This window comes from Linderina pennispora (assembly GCF_002104995.1).
Source record: "Linderina pennispora strain ATCC 12442 chromosome Unknown DL89scaffold_30, whole genome shotgun sequence".
NCBI classification, from domain to species: Eukaryota; Fungi; Kickxellomycota; class Kickxellomycetes; order Kickxellales; family Kickxellaceae; genus Linderina; species Linderina pennispora.
Window position 1 is genome coordinate 60,847 of NW_024468278.1, and position 18,422 is coordinate 79,268.

Here is an 18,422-nt window from a genome sequence, read left to right on the forward strand (position 1 = left end):
TCTCTGCTTTCTAATTGGCAAACAAAAGTTATGCATTCCAAAGTCCTCCTGCTCTTCTTCCTCTGTCATCTCTTGAAGAACACTCTGTGGATAGCCACCATCAAGCACAATACAATCTATAGGGGATATCCTCTTTAATAATCCCATGTTTTTAATCATTCTTGAATCTGGATTATCTCTACAGTCTTCTGTTGGTGAAACAAGTAGAACCATTCCATTTATATCAATGCAAACTTGTGTACGATATCCTGACTTCTTCAACTTGAAGGAATAAAGTCCTGGTTTGTATGCACCATTGTGTAGAGCTCTTGAATCATGGCCATCTAACATTAGTGTTACATGTTTAAACCCATGAGGATTCTGCATCTTTGCTGCAAGTAGTCGTAGCTCTGGAGTAGAAAACATTGTTTGCAGATAGAATGTCAGCTTCTTATTCAAATCTTGCATTTCTGAAATGTAGAACATATTGTGAATAACTTGATAGCTACTTCTTGGAAGGAATCTTTCCATTTCATTGATTGACAATCCTTCTACAAGTTGGTATAAGATAAGCAATCCTTTTTCTATACTTCTGTAAGGACATGGATAATGAGTGCAGCCAAACAAAACATTCAGAAAGAAGAAAACAGGAATCATCCCTAGATGTTTAAGAAGTGTATCTTTTATAAGTTTGATTTCTCTTACTTCACGAACTTCACTTCTGTGATATTTTGTATGCTTAAGAACTACCCAGTCATCATTCAGAAATTTCCACTTATTTGTGTAGAGCTTATGATATTCCTTTTCTCTGAGTTCTTGTAATTGATGATTCATCTGTGCGATGTACTAATAAATTTAAAAGTTGTCATTTATTATAATGGAGGCCATTCATAAATATAAAAGTTTAAAGAAACTAAATATCTGTTAACAGAATAACCAATTAACAAATAAGAAATCAATTACTAACAGTAGATAAATATTTTAAAAAACAGAATGTTTAGCAATGGCCAAAAAGATTCTAGCAACTAGATTAACAAACAAACAAAGATGCCAAATATGGTGCTTCTACGAAACCCCCTTCGGCATCCTGAAAAATTTCAGTTGATTTCTCGGGACGCAGCCTGTATCTCAGTAGAAGCATATTAATTGTGTATCAACTGAAATTTTTCAGGATGCCGAAGGGGGTTTCGTAGAAGCACCATATTTGGCATCTGAACAAGAAAACAATAAAAATATTAATAATTATTAAATAGCTAACCATTTCTGACTGATCTCCTTATAGAATTAGATTTAATCAAAAGGTTCCATTTTAAAACATCATGTTCAAGTCATCAAGTCGTTATCATCCTATTTATAACTATTTATCTAATACCAAGTAATCATATATATCATCAATTTTAAAAAGAATCAAACTATGCCATTTTAAAAAATCATAATAAATTCATCAAGTTGTTAGAATCCCATCTGTAATTAATAGATATGCACCAAGCAAATATATATAGAATCATTTTTAGAAAGAATCAAACTGTGCCATTTTAAAACATCAAATTCAAGTCATCAAGTCATTAATACTCCATCTGTAATTAATCAATATGCACCAAGCAATCATATGTATCATCAATTTTAGATTGAAGGAATCGATTTTGAATTTCAACAATAGATGCTTCTAACTCTGCTTTTTGGGGCAAAGTATGTATTGGTTCTACTTGTGTTGACTTATCATGTGTATCAGGGTAATCAAAGTTGCTCATAACCCAGAGTGAGTGATGATGATCAATATGTACATCACTGTTTGCTAGTATCTTCTTCATATTATAGAGTAAGCAGCATAACTTCATTTGCACATTGTAAACATTCCTATTCTTTACTCTAACAATCTCCCTGTTTGACAGCCTTTTGAATGTATTGCCTAGTTCTCCAAATGTATTTTCTACCATTGAACGGAATGATCCAAGATGGGAATTGTATTCAGCTTCTGTTTCTGATAAGCCTGTTCCTCTCTGCTTTCTTACTGGTAAACAAAAGTTATGCAGTCCAAAAGTATCCTGCTCTTCTTCCTCAGTCATCTCTTCCAAAATACTTTGTGGATAGCCACCATCAAGCACAATGCAATCAATAGGTGATATATTCTTCAGCAACCCCATGTTCTTAATCATTCTTGAGTCTGGGTGATCTCTACAGTCTTCAGTTGGTGAAACAAGTAGAACCATTCCATTCACATCAATGCATAGTTGTGTGCGATATCCTGATTTTTTCAATTTGAATGAATAGAGATCTGGTTTATATGCTCCATTGTGTAGTGCTCTTGGAGTCATGGCCATCTAACATTAGTGTTACATGTTTAAACCCTTGAGGATTCTGTATCTTTGCTGCAAAGACTCGTAGTTCTGGAGTTGAAAACATTGTTTGCAGATAGTATGTTAGCTTCTTATTCAAATCTTTCATTTCAGAAATATAGAACATATTGTGAATAGCTTGATAGCTACTCCTAGGAATGAATCTTTCCATTTCATTGATAGACAATCCTTCTACAAGTTGGTATATGATGAGCAGTCCTTTCTCTACACTTCTATAAGGACATGGATAATGAGTGCAACCAAACAAAACATTCAGAAAGAAGAAAACAGGAATCATCCCTAGATGTTTAAGAAGTGTGTCCTTTATTAGTTTAATTTCTCTTACTTCACGAACTTCACTTCTGTGATATTTTGTATGTTTTAGAATTACCCAGTCATCATTCAGAAACTTCCATTTGTTTGTGTACAGTTTGTGATACTCCTTTTCTCTGAGTTCTTGTAATTGATGATTCATCATTGTGAGGCACTCATAAATTTAAAAGTTGTCATTTATTGCAATGGGCCCATTCTACAAATTCTTCAACACTCGACTTGCTGAGCTAGATGAGGAAGAGAGAGAAAAGCTAGTCCAACTACTTAGCAAAAATTTCAATATGAGCAGAAAATTAACAGTATATATCAGAGCTTGGATCAGGAATGTTTCAGAAGATAGGGGTGTTAGTATTAAGCATGTGTTTGATGTATGCAACTACAGTTGTGCAGATATGGAGGTAATGGTTGCTAACTGCCCATTTTAAAACTAGATCCTCTCAGTATGGATAATACGATTATGAATTCTAGTTACTTTAAGTACCACTTCTTGACTTGGTTCACCAATAATAGAAGCAATATATTCTCCAAATGGACTACTTGCTTGTATTTTGATATGAGTGTGAGTACTGCTAACTACTTCATTGTGAATCATATAGATATCTAGATAATAGAATAGCAACCCTCTAAAAGTATATAAGAAATAATGACTAACTAGGAACTCATCTCCAACATGAAGTATGTTATAAGCAACTTTATATCTAGCTGGCCTAAGATCAGTATTTTCTCTTATATATGTGGGTTCTAGATCATCAAGTTCAATGTTGCTAATATCAGCAATAAGATTATCTATTCCTAGGTCATCGGTATCCTCACTAATACTTGAGAGAGTTGAGAGACAAACTTTCTCTCTTGCTTGCTGAGCTGTTAACCAATCAATATGCATTCCACGATAGTTAACAAGTCCCATTTCAGCAAATGTGTGTTGTTGCCTTTCTCTTGAAACAACAGGCCAGAAAGAATTTTTCTGACTAGGAACAATAGTGATGTTTGTGATATCTCTTCTCAGAACAACTTCAGATTCAAGAGGACCACTACTGGTAGCATATGTAAGAAGAAGAGTTGGGTGTCCATTAAATGTAAGATTAGAAACAACAGTCATCATATCTTCATTCTCTTTCAACTTTTTAGCTATTCCTTGTTTCTTCTTAGTTATCCTATTGAACCAATGGCAGTAAGCAAGAGCATGTTCTTTATGAAAGTAAATACACAATGTATGTTTGTTATGAATCTGATCAACTAGTGCCATCCATTGCTTTTCATAAGATGTTGCAAATGTCCTACAATCACTAAGAAACTCCAGTGTACTAGCAATTAAGTTTGTGTTCCATTCTACTTCTTTCAACTCAGGAGAGTGAACAGTAAGCTCAAGCCTCATTAATCCTTCATTCCTACAAGCAACAAGTGTTTCACCAAATTGCTGAGAAGTTGGCATTACTAGCTCTGATAGCTTAGAAGTAAGTTGATTGCGAACCTCACCACTTTCTAGAAGTTGAACAAATTTATTGTACAACTTGTTCCTAATTCTTATTTCATCTTCATCAGTAAACCAGCTAATACAGTTTGCTCCAACTTTATCTTCATCATCAAGAATATCATTGCTACTGATTCCAGTATCAAGAAGAAATTCCTTAATCACAGCCCTAGAAGATATGTTTAGACAATCCATTGTAATATCATAGTTTAGAAGAAATACATGTTCCTGATGCATCCTAAGAAAGATATCAGTTAGTGCAGGATCAGCTATTGCAACATTTGGAGCAGATACTTTGTAAACAGAGACTTTACCATTTCTCACACTTACCATGCACTTCATATACTTAAATCTGTATCCATCACCAAAAACTCTATGCAATCTATCAAAAGGAGTAATATTGTTAATCTGATCTATAAGAGCATATGATTCAGGTATCTCAACAACACATGAATCCATAAAGATATCAGAATGCTGAATAAATCCTTGCTGTTCAATGCCATTACTAGTATATCTTGCATCAGATATATCAGGCATATTATCTCTATTCTTCAACTCAAGTCCCAAAAGGGAGTTAAGATGTACTCTTAAGGAGGCCATTCATAAATATAAAAGTTTAAAGAAACTAAATATCTGTTAACAGAATAACCAATTAACAAATAAGAAATCAATTACTAACAGTAGATAAATATTTTAAAAAACAGAATGTTTAGCAATGGCCAAAAAGATTCTAGCAACTAGATTAACAAACAAACAAAGATGCCAAATATGGTGCTTCTACGAAACCCCCTTCGGCATCCTGAAAAATTTCAGTTGATTTCTCGGGACGCAGCCTGTATCTCAGTAGAAGCATATTAATTGTGTATCAACTGAAATTTTTCAGGATGCCGAAGGGGGTTTCGTAGAAGCACCATATTTGGCATCTGAACAAGAAAACAATAAAAATATTAATAATTATTAAATAGCTAACCATTTCTGACTGATCTCCTATGCTTTGTTTTAAAATGGCTGCTATTCAACTGTGATTGTTCTATATCCTATACTTATAACTCTTAAGTAGCTTTGTTGCTTTGTTTCTCCTAACTGTTGAGAAATTGCTTTTCCAATTGAACTATCTGCTGGTGTCCTGATAAGAGTTGGCTGTTTATCTCTCCCTTTAATAAGAATATCTAGATAGAAGTATGAATATCCTCTGAAAGTATGGAGTGCATAATGTGTAACTGTAAATTCATTACCTAACTGAAGAACATTATAAGCAACTCTATACAATGATGGTTTCAGATCTGTATTCTCTTTGATAAATATATGTCTAGTTTCATCTAGTGTGATATTGTCTATTGCTGTTGTTAATGCATTGATGTTTTCCTCTTTTGCAGAATAATCAACCTCTGACATTTCTGATAAACATATCTTACTCTTTGCTTGCTTACTATCTATCCAACCAATATGCATTCCTTTGTAGTTAACTAATCCCATCTCTTTAAAAGTGTGATACTGCTTAGTTGTAGGATAAGTTGACCAGAAGGAGTTTCTCTGACTTGGAACAATAGTTATATTCTCATCAACTCTTCTAAGAACTTTTTCTATTTCAAGACCACTCTCAAGTGAATCATATATTTGATAAAGTGTAGGTCTATTGTTGAATGAGAGATTAGCAACAACTACCATTGGATCTTCATTCTTAGTTAGCTTCTTAATAATTCCTTGCTTCTTTGATGTGATAGAGTTAAACCAATGACAATATGCTAGAGTATGCTGTTGTCTCACATAAATACAAACTGTATAACAACTACTAACCTTATCAACAAGTGCCATCCACTGCTTTTCATAAGAAGTTGCAAATGTTCTGCATCCATTCATAAAGTCAAGTGTAGTAAGAAGCAAGTTACTATTCCATTCAACTGTTTGCATCTGAGAAGAATGTACAGTTAGTTCTATCCTAGTCAAACCAGAGTTTCTACAAGCATACAATGTTTCTCCAAAGTTGTGCAAAGTTGGCATTACAAATTCTGAAAGTTTAGAACTAAGAGGATTACGAACTTCACCACTCTCAAGAAGTTGAATAAACTTATTGTAAATTTTGTTCTTAACTTTAATATCTCCTTTCTTTGTAAACCAGCTAATACAGTTAGAGCCAGACTTGCGTAAATCATCTACAACATCTTTCTTTTCAACTCCTCTTTCTAAAAGGTATTTATAAATAATATTCCTAGAAGACACATTCTTACAATCTATTGTGATATCATAATTCTGTAAGTATATTTTGTGTTTAGCCATTGTAGCAAACTTCACTGTTAACAAAGAACTAACTATTGCAATGTTTGGTGTGGATACTTTGTAAATAGCAACTAGTCCATATTGTTCACTAATCTTGCTTCTAATATACTTATAGCCAAAACCTTCTCCAAATACTTTATGCAATCTAACACTAGCAGACTTCTGCTTTACCTTCATATCAGATTCAATGCATTTCTCAATAACAACCTCAACAATGAATGAGTCAACAAACATTTCAGAAGAATGCTCAAATCCAAGTTGCTCTATACCTCTAGCAGTATACCTAGCATCAGCAACATCAGGCATATTTCTTCTTTCTGACAACACTCTTGTTAGCAACACTCTTAGTTCACTTTGGAAGGGGGTCATTCCTGGACTTGTAAATTTTAGATATTTGCAATTTACTTAGTTAGATATTTGATTAATCGTTTTCAGAACAGTTTTTTGCTACTAATTATTTTTATCATGGTTAATATTAATTATTGTGTCCAGAATGTTTCTGTGCTTATAATTGATTTTAAAAATACAAATATTTTTTTTGCCATTTCACCCAAACCGCCATCGGCATCTTGGAAAAGTTTCAGTGAACATAATTTCAACCAGAAAGAAAAACTTTGCATATTTGGGGTTAATTATCATTGGGCAACAAAAGTCAATATCTCAATAGATGTGGCTAAGCAACCACAAGGAAATTATGTTCACTGAAACTTTTCCAAGATGCCGATGGCGGTTTGGGTGAAATTTTTATTTCACTGAAATTGCCAATAGTTTCAATATACACAAATAATTGTTGTGCAGATAACTATCTCTGAATGACCTCCCTATCTAACAAAGCAAGTAATAAAGACATTCACAAATAAGAAGTTAAAGAAACTTAATATCTTGTATCAGAATAACAAGGAGATCAGTCAGAATGGTTAGTATTTAATATTATTAATTTTTTATTTTTTTTGTTCAGATGCAATATGTCTTCTACGAACTTCGGCATCCTGAAATTTCAGTTGATACAATTATTGTTTACTGAATACACTGTGAATACTGATTTTTCAGGATGCTTTCTAGTATTTTTTTTTTTTTTTTTTTTTAATCTTTTTTTTTTTTTTTTTTAAATATTTTCTACTGTTGTATTGATTTTTATTTGTTATTGGTTATTCTGTTAACAGATATTTAGTTTCTTTAAACTTTCTTATTTATGAATGGCCTCCTTAAGAGTACATCTTAACTCCCTTTTGGGACTTGAGTTGAAGAATAGAGATAATATGCCTGATATATCTGATGCAAGATATACTAGTAATGGCATTGAACAGCAAGGATTTATTCAGCAATCTGATATCTTTATGGATTCATGTGTTGTTGAGATTCCTGACTCATATACTCTTAATGGATCAACTTAACAATATTACTCCTTTTGATAGATTGCATAGAGTATTTGGTGATGGTTATAGTTTTAAATACATAAGATGCAGGCACAAGTGTGACAAATGGTAATGTCTCTGTGTATAAAGTATCTGCTCCAAATGTTGCAATAGCTGATCCTGCACTAACTGATATCTTTCTTAGGATGCATCAAGAACATGTATTTCTTCAAAACTATGATATTACAATGGATTGTCTAAATATTCTTCTAGAGCTATTGTTAAGGAATTTCTTCTTGATAATGGAATCAGTAGCAAAGATATTCTTGATGATGAAAATAAAGTTGGAGCAAACTGTATTAGCTGGTTTACTGAAGAAGATGAGATAAGAATAAGGAACAAGTTGTATAATAAATTTGTTCAACTCTTAGAAAGTGGTGAAGTTCGCAATCAACTTACTTCTAAGCTATCAGAGCTAGTGATGCCAACTTCTCAACAGTTTGGTGAAACACTTGTTGCTTGTAGGAATGAAGGATTAATGAGACTTGAGCTTACTGTTCACTCTCCTGAGTTGAAGGAAGTAGAATGGAACACAAACTTAATTGTCAATACTCTTGGAGTTTCTTCATAACTGCAGGACATTTGCAACATCTTATGAAAAGCAATGGATGGCACTAGTTGATCAGATTCATAACAAACATACATTGTGTATTTACTTCCATAAAGAACATTCTCTTGGTTACTGCCATTGGTTCAATAAAACAACTAAGAAGAAACAAGGAATAGCTAAAAAGTTGAAAAAGAATGAGGATATGATGACTGTTGTTTCTAATCTTACATTCAATGGACACCCAACTGTTCTTCTTACATATGCTACTAGTAGTGGTCCTCTTGAATCTGAAGTTGTTCTGAGAAGAGATATCACAAACATCACTATTGTTCCTAGTCAGAGAAACTTCCTTCTGGCCAGTTGCTTCAAGAGAAAGACAACAACATACATTTGCTGAAATGGGACTTATTAACTATCGTGGAATACATATTGATTGGTTAACAGCTCAGCAAGCAAGAGAGAAAGTTAGGCTTTCAACTCTCTCAATTGTTAGTGATAATACTGATGGTTTAGGAATAGATGACCTTCTTGCAGATATTAGCAATATTGAACTTGATGATCTAGAACCTACATATTTAAGAGAAAATACTGATCTTAAGCCAGCTAGATATAAAGTTGCTTACAACATACTTCATGTTGGTGATGAGTTCTTAGTTAGTTATTACTTCCTATATACTTTTAGAGGATTACCTTTCTACTATCTAGATATTTCTATGATTCACAATGAATAGTTAGTAGCACTCATATACTTATCAAAGTACTGGCAAGTAGTCCATTTGGTGAATGTATTGCTTCTGTTATTGGCCAACCAAATCAAGAAGTGGTGCTTAAAGTAACTAGAATTCATAATCGTATTATCCATACTGAGAGGATCTAGTTTTAAAATGGGCAGTTGGCAACCATTACTTCCATATCTGCACAACTGTAGTTGCATACATCAAACACATGCTTAATACTAACACCCCTATCTTCTGAAACATTCTTAATCCCATGCTCTGATATACACTGTTAATTTTCTGCTCATATTGAAATTTCTGCTAAGTAGTTGGACTAGCTTTTCTCTCTCTTCCTCATCTAGCTCAGAAAGTTGAGTGTTGAAGAACTTATAGAATAGGCCCATTATAATAAATGACAACTTTTAAATTTATTAGTACATCGCACAGATGAATCATCAATTACAAGAACTCAGAGAAAAGGAATATCATAAGCTCTACACAAATAAGTGGAAATTTCTGAATGATGACTGGGTAGTTCTTAAGCATACAAAATATCACAGAAGTGAAGTTCGTGAAGTAAGAGAAATCAAACTTATAAAAGATACACTTCTTAAACATCTAGGGATGATTCCTGTTTTCTTCTTTCTGAATGTTTTGTTTGGCTGCACTCATTATCCATAGTCCTTACAGAAGTATAGAAAAAGGATTGCTTATCTTATACCAACTTGTAGAAGGATTGTCAATCAATGAAATGGAAAGATTCCTTCCAAGAAGTAGCTATCAAGTTATTCACAATATGTTCTACATTTCAGAAATGCAAGATTTGAATAAGAAGCTGACATTCTATCTGCAAACAATGTTTTCTACTCCAGAGCTACGACTACTTGCAGCAAAGATGCAGAATCCTCATGGGTTTAAACATGTAACACTAATGTTAGATGGCCATGACTCAAGAGCACTACATAATGGAGCATACAAACCAGGACTTTATTCCTTCAAGTTGAAGAAGTCAGGATATCGTACACAAGTTTGCATTGATATAAATGGAATGGTTCTACTTGTTTCACCAACAGAAGACTGTAGAGATAATCCAGATTCAAGAATGATTAAAAAACATGGGATTATTAAAGAGGATATCCCCTATAGATTGTATTGTGCTTGATGGTGGCTATCCACAGAGTGTTCTTCAAGAGATGACAGAAGAAGAAGAGCAGGAGGACTTTGGAATGCATAACTTTTGTTTGCCAATTAGAAAGCAGAGAGGGGTAAACTTACTAGAAGCAGAAGTAGAGTACAATTCCCATCTTGGGATCATTCCGTTCTATGGTAGAAAACACATTTGGAGAACTAGGAACAACATTCAAAAGGTTATCAAATAAGGAGATTGTTCGAGTAAAGAATAAGAATGTTTACAATGTACAAATGAAACTGTGCTGTATATTATATAATATGAAGAAAATACTAGCAAACAGTGATGTGCAAGTAGAACATCATCATACTCTCTGGGTTATGACAAACTTTGACTATCCTGAATCACACAATGAAAGATCAACACAAATGGAACCAACATATACTTTACCTCAAAAGGTTGAGTTTGAAGCATCAATGGTTGAACTACAAAATAGATTTCTACAATCTAAAATTGATGACAACTATGACTGCTTTGTAGATATGGGGTAACAACAGATATGATGCTAGCTACTTGATTTTAAAATAGCTAGTTCTTATCAATATTGTTCAATATGGAGGGTATTCACAACTGCTAAATTTAGTAAAAGATAGTTAGAACTTTTAAAACTTTATTATCTAATGCACATTCTACTCCTTCTCTTGTAATTCTTATAATTGATTGTTCATGGGTGGTAAGATAAGATAGACAACTCTGGTTCATTATCAATTTTAGAAAATGCCATCATTCCATAATTTCCTTAAGAAACATATAGCTGATCTGAGTACTGAAGAAAGAGATATGCTAACTTTAGTGCTTATCCATGACTTTAACATGAGTGCTGGCTTAGCATTCCAAGTGCATAATTGGATCCAACTTAGTGGAACTTTTTATGAGATAAAGGTTGAACATATATATGAAGTGTGTCAAAATTCCCATAGATATATGGAGTGGATGGTAGCATATAATATGTTTTAAAATGGTAGTTATATAACTGTGACCATTCTGTAGCCCTCACTTACAACTCTTAGATATATTTGTTGGTGTATTATTCCTTTCTATAGAGTAATTGCTTTTCTAAAAGAACTATCATCTGGTATCTAAATATGAGTTGGCTGTATATCTCTCCTATTAATATGAATATCTAAATAGTAGTAGGAATGTCCTCTGAATATACAGAGTGCATAATATATAACTACAAAACCATTACTAAAATAGAGAACAATATGAGCAACTCTTTACTAAAGGCTTAAGATCTAGATTCTCATATAAATATTGCCCTTATTTCATCTAGTATGGCATCTTCAATCACTGTTGTTAGTGCATTGATCTTTTGTTCACCTATAGAAACTACACCTCAGACATTTCTTATAGACAAATCATATTATTTGCTTATTTGAGTATTTTCTGTCTATCTAACTAATATGCATCTCTTAATAGTAAAACTAATCACATCTTATCAAAAGTGTGATATTGCTTAGATATAGGATATATAGACCAGAAGTAATTTCTCAGATTTAGAACAATAGATATATTATCATCAACTCTTCTAAGAATATTTACTGTATTAAGCATATTCTTATGTGATTTGTATATTTGATATTTTAAAATAGCAAGTTTGATACTTTCTAAAATTGATGACATATATGATTGCTTGGTGCATATCTATTAATTACAGATGGGATTCTAACAACTTGATGAATTTATTATGATTTTTTAAAATGGCATAATTTGATTCTTTTTAAAATTGATGATAAATATAATTGCTTGGTATTAGAAAAATAGTTATAAATAGGATGATAATGACTTGATGACTAGAACATGATGTTTTAAAATGGCAGCATTTGGAGGTTATTCACAATCACTAGGAGGTCATTCACAATCACTAAACTAAGTAAAAAATAATTAGAAAGTTGTAAAACTTTTTGTTCTTTTGTTTTTTTTGAACTTCTCCGAAACCCCCTTCGGCATCCTGAAAAATTTCAGTTGATACACAATTAATATGCTTCTACTGAGATACAGGCTGCGTCCCGAGAAATCAACTGAAATTTTTCAGGATGCCGAAGGGGGTTTCGGAGAAGCGTCTGTTCTTATATTTTTGTTTATTAGTTAATCTAGGTGCTAAAATCTTTTTGGCCATCACTAAACATTCTGATTTTTAAAATATTTTTCAACTGCTAGTAATTGATTTGTTATTTAATACTTGGTTATTCTGATACAAGATATTAAGTTTCTTTAAACTTTCTTATTTATGAATGGCCTCCCAACTGAAGACTGTAGAGATCACCCAGACTCAAGAATGATTAAGAACATGGGGTTGCTGAAGAATATATCACCTATTGATTGTATTGTGCTTGATGGTGGTTATCCACAAAGTATTTTGGAAGAGATGACTGAGGAAGAAGAGCAGGATACTTTTGGACTGCACAACTTTTGTTTACCAGTAAGAAAGCAGAGAGGAACAAGCTTATCAGAAACAGAAAGCTGAATATAATTCCCATCTTGGATCATTCCGTTCAATGGTAGAAAATACATTTGGAGAACTAGGCAATACATTCAAAAGGCTGTCAAACAGGGAGATTGTTAGAGTAAAGAATAGGAATGTTTACAATGTTGCAAATGAAGTTATGCTGCTTACTCTATAATATGAAGAAGATACTAGCAAACAGTGATGTACAAATTGATCATCATCACTCACTCTGGGTTATGAGCAACTTTGATTACCCTGATACACATGATAAGTCAACACAAGTGGAACCAATACATACTTTGCCCCCAAAAAGCAGAGTTAGAAGCATCTATTGTTGAAATTCAAAATTGATTCCTTCAATCTAAAATTGATGATACATATGATTGCTTGGTGCATATCGATTAATTACAGATGGAGTATTAATGACTTGATGACTTGAATTTGATGTTTTAAAATAGCACAGCTTGATTCTTTCTAAAATTGATGACACATATGATTGCTTGGTGCATATCTATTAATTACAGATGGGATTCTAATAACTTGATGAATTTATTATGATTTTTTAAAATGGTATAGTTTGATACTTTCTAAAATTGATGAGTTATATGATTGCTTGGTATTAGATAAATAGTTATAAATAGGATGATAACGACTTGATGACTTGAACATGATGTTTTAAAATGGCAGCTTTTGAATAAATCTAATTCTATAAGGAGATCAGTCAGAAATGGTTAGCTATTTAATAATTATTAATATTTTTGTTGTTTTCTTGTTCTGATGCCAAATATGGTGCTTCTACGAAACCCCCTTCGGCATCCTGAAAAATTTCAGTTGATACACAATTAATATGCTTCTACTGAGATAGAGGCTGCGTCCCGAGAAATCAACTGAAATTTTTCAGGATGCCGAAGGGGGTTTCATAGAAGCACCATATTTGGGCATCTTTGTTTGTTTGTTTAATCTAGTTGCTAGAATCTTTTTGGCCATTGCTAAACATTCTGTTTTTTAAAATATTTATCTACTGTTAGTAATTGATTTCTTATTTGTTAATTGGTTATTCTGTTAACAGATATTTAGTTTCTTTAAACTTTTATATTTATGAATGGCCTCCATTGGCTATAGATATCAGTCAGGGGTAATGCCAGCCTGGCTTAGATACCTGGTAGAGCAAGTTGAGATACCATTCACTAAGTTGCAGTTTGAAAAATCAAGGTACTTTTTTTTTTTTCAAAATGTGAAAATAGCTATACCTATGATAGGGGGTCCACTATTTGGGCTGCTTTATATTCTGCAAGTACGAAATATGGCTAGTTGGCTGGCTGCCAAAAGGTGGGCTAGAGTCACTGTTATAAACAAAAAATAAATGGAGCTGACTAAGCAAAAAATTGTCAACCATGCTACATATTCCTAGCACTGGTAAAAATTAAATGCCAATATAGTGGTGGGTTACTTAGGTATTGATATAGAAAACCCAGGCATCAGCCAGTACTTGATCATGACCAGTATTAAAATGCATTCATCTGCATTCAAATTTCATTATTCATCTAGCACCAAACTGATTATCTATTACACAACTCTATCTCATATAAACAAGGTGATGCTAACATGCATCATCTGTAGCCAACATGTGTTTCCAGGCGAATTATGCAAGAGAATACTGAGGCAAAGCATCTGTAGGTACTTTACTATGATGCATTGTAAAAACTAGCATCCTTATAAAATATACCAAAGGGATCAAGCCTATACAACACCTAGTAAATAAAGCCAGGGTGTTTAAACCATATGTGTTGTGCATAGAGCATAGGCATAGAAGTAGATATACCAGGTGTGCCACTAGTTACCTTATGTAAATAAGAGTAGTGTTTGACAACAGAATAACTATATACTCATTATGATGGTTGTCTGAATAGTGCCTGGTGAAACTGTTGGTTGTTGGGGAGTTGTGTGGTGTAAGTATGCAGTATATAGAGGTGTGTACTTCAAGTGAAAGTCACAGTGAGAAAAGAGAAAGAGAGAAAAGAGAAATGATTACATACCCTAACAATTGGCACATACACTCACTACGAAACGAATGTCTTCGATCTATGTTTCGATTTGAGACATCATACCAAGGGAGATATCATGTCTCCCTCAAAGGTCCGGGTCTGTGCACCTGCTGCCATGCACCCGGCCGCTGCGGCAACGGATTCGTGCCATGCAAATGAAGGGGGTATCGCTGAGGCAATATCATCGCAAGCATGTCTCTCTACATGCGATGTCTGCGGATTAGTATTGCAGATATAGGTTCGTGAGAACATCGATCGCCATGATTCGCCGTGGTGATCAACAGGTCTGCAAATCATCCCAACGGGTTTTGACGAGCTGCGGTAGCTGAACTATCCCTCCACTTTGGCAATGGACAGCATGCTCTGTCTTGGCACAGGGCGGTTCGGCTATAAAAACCCTTTTCTTTTGCTGCCAGCCATTTTTAAATCCAGTTGTTCTTTTAACTCCAGGTTATTTTGATTCAGGAATGAAGTTTATCGTTTGTGCTTTATCCGTCCTTGCCTTTGCAGGCAGTGCTGTCAACGCTGCTCCTTCAGATCAGTTTGTGTTTAGCCCCCACCATCGACCAGGGTTCGCAGATGGGTCTCTCCAAAATGCCAAAAGCAGTGGACAATGGACTCAAATAACAACCATGGACGCATTCCCGACTACCGCTTGCGCATCAAGAGCCCGCAGCTATGTGATACCAGTGTCACACAGTACAGTGGGTATATGGACACCGATGAGGACAAGCACTTTTACTTCTGGTTCTTCGAAGCGCGAAATGTCCCCAGCGATGAGGCACCTCTAATTCTGTGGACCAACGGTGGACCTGGCTGCAGTTCCTTCACTGGTCTTCTGATGGAGCACGGTCCGTGCCGTGTGAGCAAAGGTGGAAACAGCACCGAGTATAATCCTTATGGATGGAACGACCGCGCGAATATCATCTTCATTGACCAGCCGCTGAACACAGGATTCTCGTATGGAAAGAAGGTTGACAACTCGTATGATGCCGGAAAGGACGTCAACGTGTTCCTGCGCATGTTCTACAAGAGTTTCCCGCAGTATGCCAATAGCGAGCTGCATGTGTTTGGCGAGTCTTACGGCGGTCATTACGTGCCAGCTATTGGCAAAGCTATCCACGAGGCTAATCTGGAACTGGTCAAGAAGCGTGAAATGAGCCTGCTTAGCAAAGCAGAGGCTGAGGTCGATGTCCTTCCGCTTGTTTCAATTGGTATTGGTAACGGCTTGGTTGATGTGTTGACTCAGCATGCGTACTACGCCAAAATGGCTTGCAACTCTACATACCCACCCGTTCTTCCTCAAGAGACTTGCGACAAGATGGATGCTGCTGTTCCTACCTGCGACTTTTTGGTCAAGGCATGCTACAAGTGGCAAACCCGCCTCGCGTGTATCCCAGCCGAGTACTACTGCCTCAGTCGCATCATGGGTCCTTACAGCGATGGCACGCACAACAACCCTTACGATGTTCGCAAGAAGTGCGTGGGCGACAATTTGTGCTATGAAATTGAGGACGATATCGACAGGTATCTGAACATTCCGGCTGTTCAGCAGGAGCTTGGTGTTGACGTGCCAAAGTTTGTCGGCTGCAACCAAAAGGTCAGCGAGGGGTTCCTTCTCAACGGCGATTGGATGAAGCCATTGGTGCGTGAAATCCCCCGCTCCTTGAAGCTGGAATTCGTGTCCTCAACTACGCTGGTGATGCAGACTGGATCTGTAACTGGTACGGCAACAAGGCATGGTCGCTCAAGCTCGACTGGTCCGGCAAGGACGGTTTCAACGGGGCCGACGATACTGAGTGGAATGTCGACAGCGAGCAGGCTGGTGAGGCCCGCACCTTCGAGAACTTCACATTCCTGCGTGTGTTCGGCGCTGGACACATGGTTCCCTACGACCAGCCCAAGAACTCGCTGGACATGATCAACCGCTGGCTCGACGGAAAGCCGTTCTAGTCGATCCGGGTTATCTTTTCCCCGCACCCTTTTCATAAGGTCTATGCGAATCAACTATGCACAGCAGCTATCATGTGTCTGCGAGTTTAGGTGGCAACTGTGAGAAAAATGTGAGGGACTGCTTTGCCTACTCTTTTCTTATTGTTCTCATAAGAATCCATTTTTGACATGCTATTTACTAGGTCACGCTTGGCACTTGGCACTGTGCTTCTCCTGGCTACTGCAGTCACTGCCACGCCAGCTCACCAGCATGTTTTCAACCAGCACCATCACGGCGCCGCAGCATCTAAGGTATCTGGCCGTGTGGCTAACCCAGCGATGGTAGACATGAGCCAGTGGACAACAGTGTCCACAATGGATGCGATCCCCAACTATCGACTGCGCGTGAAGAACCCGGGTCTGTGTGATACCAGCGTCAACCAGTACAGCGGGTATCTCGATACCGCGGAGGACAAGCACTTTTTCTTCTGGTTCTTTGAAGCACGCAAGGTCAAGCACGAAGATGCGCCGCTCATTCTGTGGCTCAACGGCGGCCCTGGCTGCAGTTCGTTCACCGGTCTGCTGATGGAGCTTGGCCCGTGCCGTGTCAGTGAGGGTGGCAACGGCACAGACCACAATCCGTTTAGTTGGAATGATCGTGCGCACATCATCTTCCTTGACCAGCCCACCAATGTTGGCTTCTCATATGGTTCAGACGTGTTCAGCTCTGTTGCGGCAGGAAGGGACGTCAATGCGTTGCTCCACTGTTTTACAAGAGCTTCCCGCAGTATGCTAACAGCGAGCTCCATGTTTTCGGGGAGTCATACGGCGGCCACTATGTCCCGGCTGTGGGCAAGGCAATCCATGAGGCGAACAGGGAATTGGAGAGCAAGCGGTCGCTGAGCCTTCTTTCTGTGAGTGAAGAGGAACAGCGCATTTTGCCACTCGCTTCTATTGGTATTGGAAACGGAATTGTCAATCCGCTTGTCCAGTTCAAGTATTTCTCGACAATGGCGTGCAACTCGACCTATCCAGCCACACTTCCCCAAGAGACCTGTGATAAGATGGATGCCGCCTATCCGACATGCGCCCGCCTTTTGCGCGAGTGCTACAGATGGAATGATGTATCCAGGTGCGAGACTGCGACTAACTATTGCTACCCTACTATCAAGGGCCATACATGGATACCGGGAGAAATCCCTATGACGTGCGGCGCTACTGCGTCGGCAACGGGCTATGCTACGAAATCGAGGACGACATTGACACCTATCTGAACAATGCTGGCGTGCAGAAGGCACTTGGTGCTGAAGTCAAGAAGTTTGAGTCGTGCTCGGAGAAGGTTGGAACTGGGTTTTCGCATGACGGTGATCATTCGAAGCCCTTCCACCAGTATATTCCGCCCCTTCTTGCTGACAATCCCGTGTGCTTATCTACGCTGGGGATGCTGACTTTACATGCAATTGGTATGGCAACAAGGCGTGGTCGATGGAGCTCGAGTGGCCAGAAAAGGAAGCATTCAATGGTGCCAGTGATGAGCTATGGTTGGTGGACGGTGTGGGTGCTGGCGAGGTGCGCACCCATGAAAATTTCACTTTCCTGCGCGTGTTTGGTGCCGGACACATGGTCCGTATGACAGCCCAAGGAGTCTCTAGACATGATCAACCGCTGGCTCGACAGAAAGCCATATTGAGCACTGAATGCCCATATTTATACCATTTTACTCCAAGCAA

General features: G+C 36.8%; 7 protein-coding genes across 7 annotated transcripts; 4 read left to right on the plus strand and 3 right to left on the minus strand.

Annotated features, from left to right (window-relative positions):
- Positions 1 to 1,562: 1,562 nt before the first annotated feature.
- DL89DRAFT_227707 (uncharacterized protein) lies at positions 1,563 to 2,123 on the minus strand (the record flags this gene model as incomplete). Its single annotated transcript, XM_040884865.1, has 2 exons — positions 1,563 to 1,811; positions 1,914 to 2,123. 2 exons carry the CDS (start codon positions 2,121 to 2,123, stop codon positions 1,563 to 1,565), a joined length of 459 nt encoding a protein of 152 aa, XP_040739640.1.
- Positions 2,124 to 3,075: 952 nt separating this feature from the next.
- On the minus strand, positions 3,076 to 4,656 carry DL89DRAFT_261082 (uncharacterized protein; the record flags this gene model as incomplete). The annotated part of the gene is made up of 1 exon (XM_040885836.1): positions 3,076 to 4,656. The coding sequence occupies one exon, from the start codon at positions 4,654 to 4,656 to the stop codon at positions 3,076 to 3,078; it is 1,581 nt and encodes a 526-aa protein (XP_040739641.1).
- A 474-nt stretch (positions 4,657 to 5,130) lies between these two features.
- Positions 5,131 to 6,765, minus strand: DL89DRAFT_287072 (uncharacterized protein; the record flags this gene model as incomplete). Its single annotated transcript, XM_040889899.1, has 1 exon — positions 5,131 to 6,765. One exon carries the CDS (start codon positions 6,763 to 6,765, stop codon positions 5,131 to 5,133), a length of 1,635 nt encoding a protein of 544 aa, XP_040739642.1.
- A 1,994-nt stretch (positions 6,766 to 8,759) lies between these two features.
- On the plus strand, positions 8,760 to 9,092 carry DL89DRAFT_261084 (uncharacterized protein; the record flags this gene model as incomplete). Its single annotated transcript, XM_040885837.1, has 1 exon — positions 8,760 to 9,092. One exon carries the CDS (start codon positions 8,760 to 8,762, stop codon positions 9,090 to 9,092), a length of 333 nt encoding a protein of 110 aa, XP_040739643.1.
- Positions 9,093 to 10,229: 1,137 nt separating this feature from the next.
- On the plus strand, positions 10,230 to 10,484 carry DL89DRAFT_270968 (uncharacterized protein; the record flags this gene model as incomplete). Its single annotated transcript, XM_040888861.1, is given in 2 exon segments — positions 10,230 to 10,403; positions 10,423 to 10,484. Coding segments are annotated over 2 exon segments (195 nt in total), but the record flags the coding sequence as incomplete, so codon positions are not given.
- Positions 10,485 to 15,373: 4,889 nt separating this feature from the next.
- Positions 15,374 to 16,713, plus strand: DL89DRAFT_261086 (peptidase S10, serine carboxypeptidase; the record flags this gene model as incomplete). Its single annotated transcript, XM_040885838.1, has 2 exons — positions 15,374 to 16,405; positions 16,498 to 16,713. 2 exons carry the CDS (start codon positions 15,374 to 15,376, stop codon positions 16,711 to 16,713), a joined length of 1,248 nt encoding a protein of 415 aa, XP_040739645.1.
- DL89DRAFT_270969 (peptidase S10, serine carboxypeptidase) lies at positions 16,417 to 18,422 on the plus strand. Its single transcript, XM_040888862.1, is given in 5 exon segments — positions 16,417 to 17,439; positions 17,469 to 17,816; positions 17,945 to 18,112; positions 18,169 to 18,315; positions 18,335 to 18,422. 5 exon segments carry the CDS (start codon positions 16,882 to 16,884, stop codon positions 18,380 to 18,382), a joined length of 1,269 nt encoding a protein of 422 aa, XP_040739646.1. The 5' UTR covers positions 16,417 to 16,881; the 3' UTR covers positions 18,383 to 18,422.

Coding starts and splice junctions, on each gene's coding strand:
- DL89DRAFT_270969 (XM_040888862.1), top strand. CDS start 16,882: ATGCTATTTACTAGGTCACGCTTGGCACTTGGCACTGTGCTTCTCCTG. Junction 17,440..17,468: donor CTGTTGCGGCAGGAAGGGAC/GTCAATGCGTTG, acceptor CTGTTTTACAAG/AGCTTCCCGCAGTATGCTAA. Junction 17,817..17,944: donor AGTGCTACAGATGGAATGAT/GTATCCAGGTGC, acceptor TACGAAATCGAG/GACGACATTGACACCTATCT.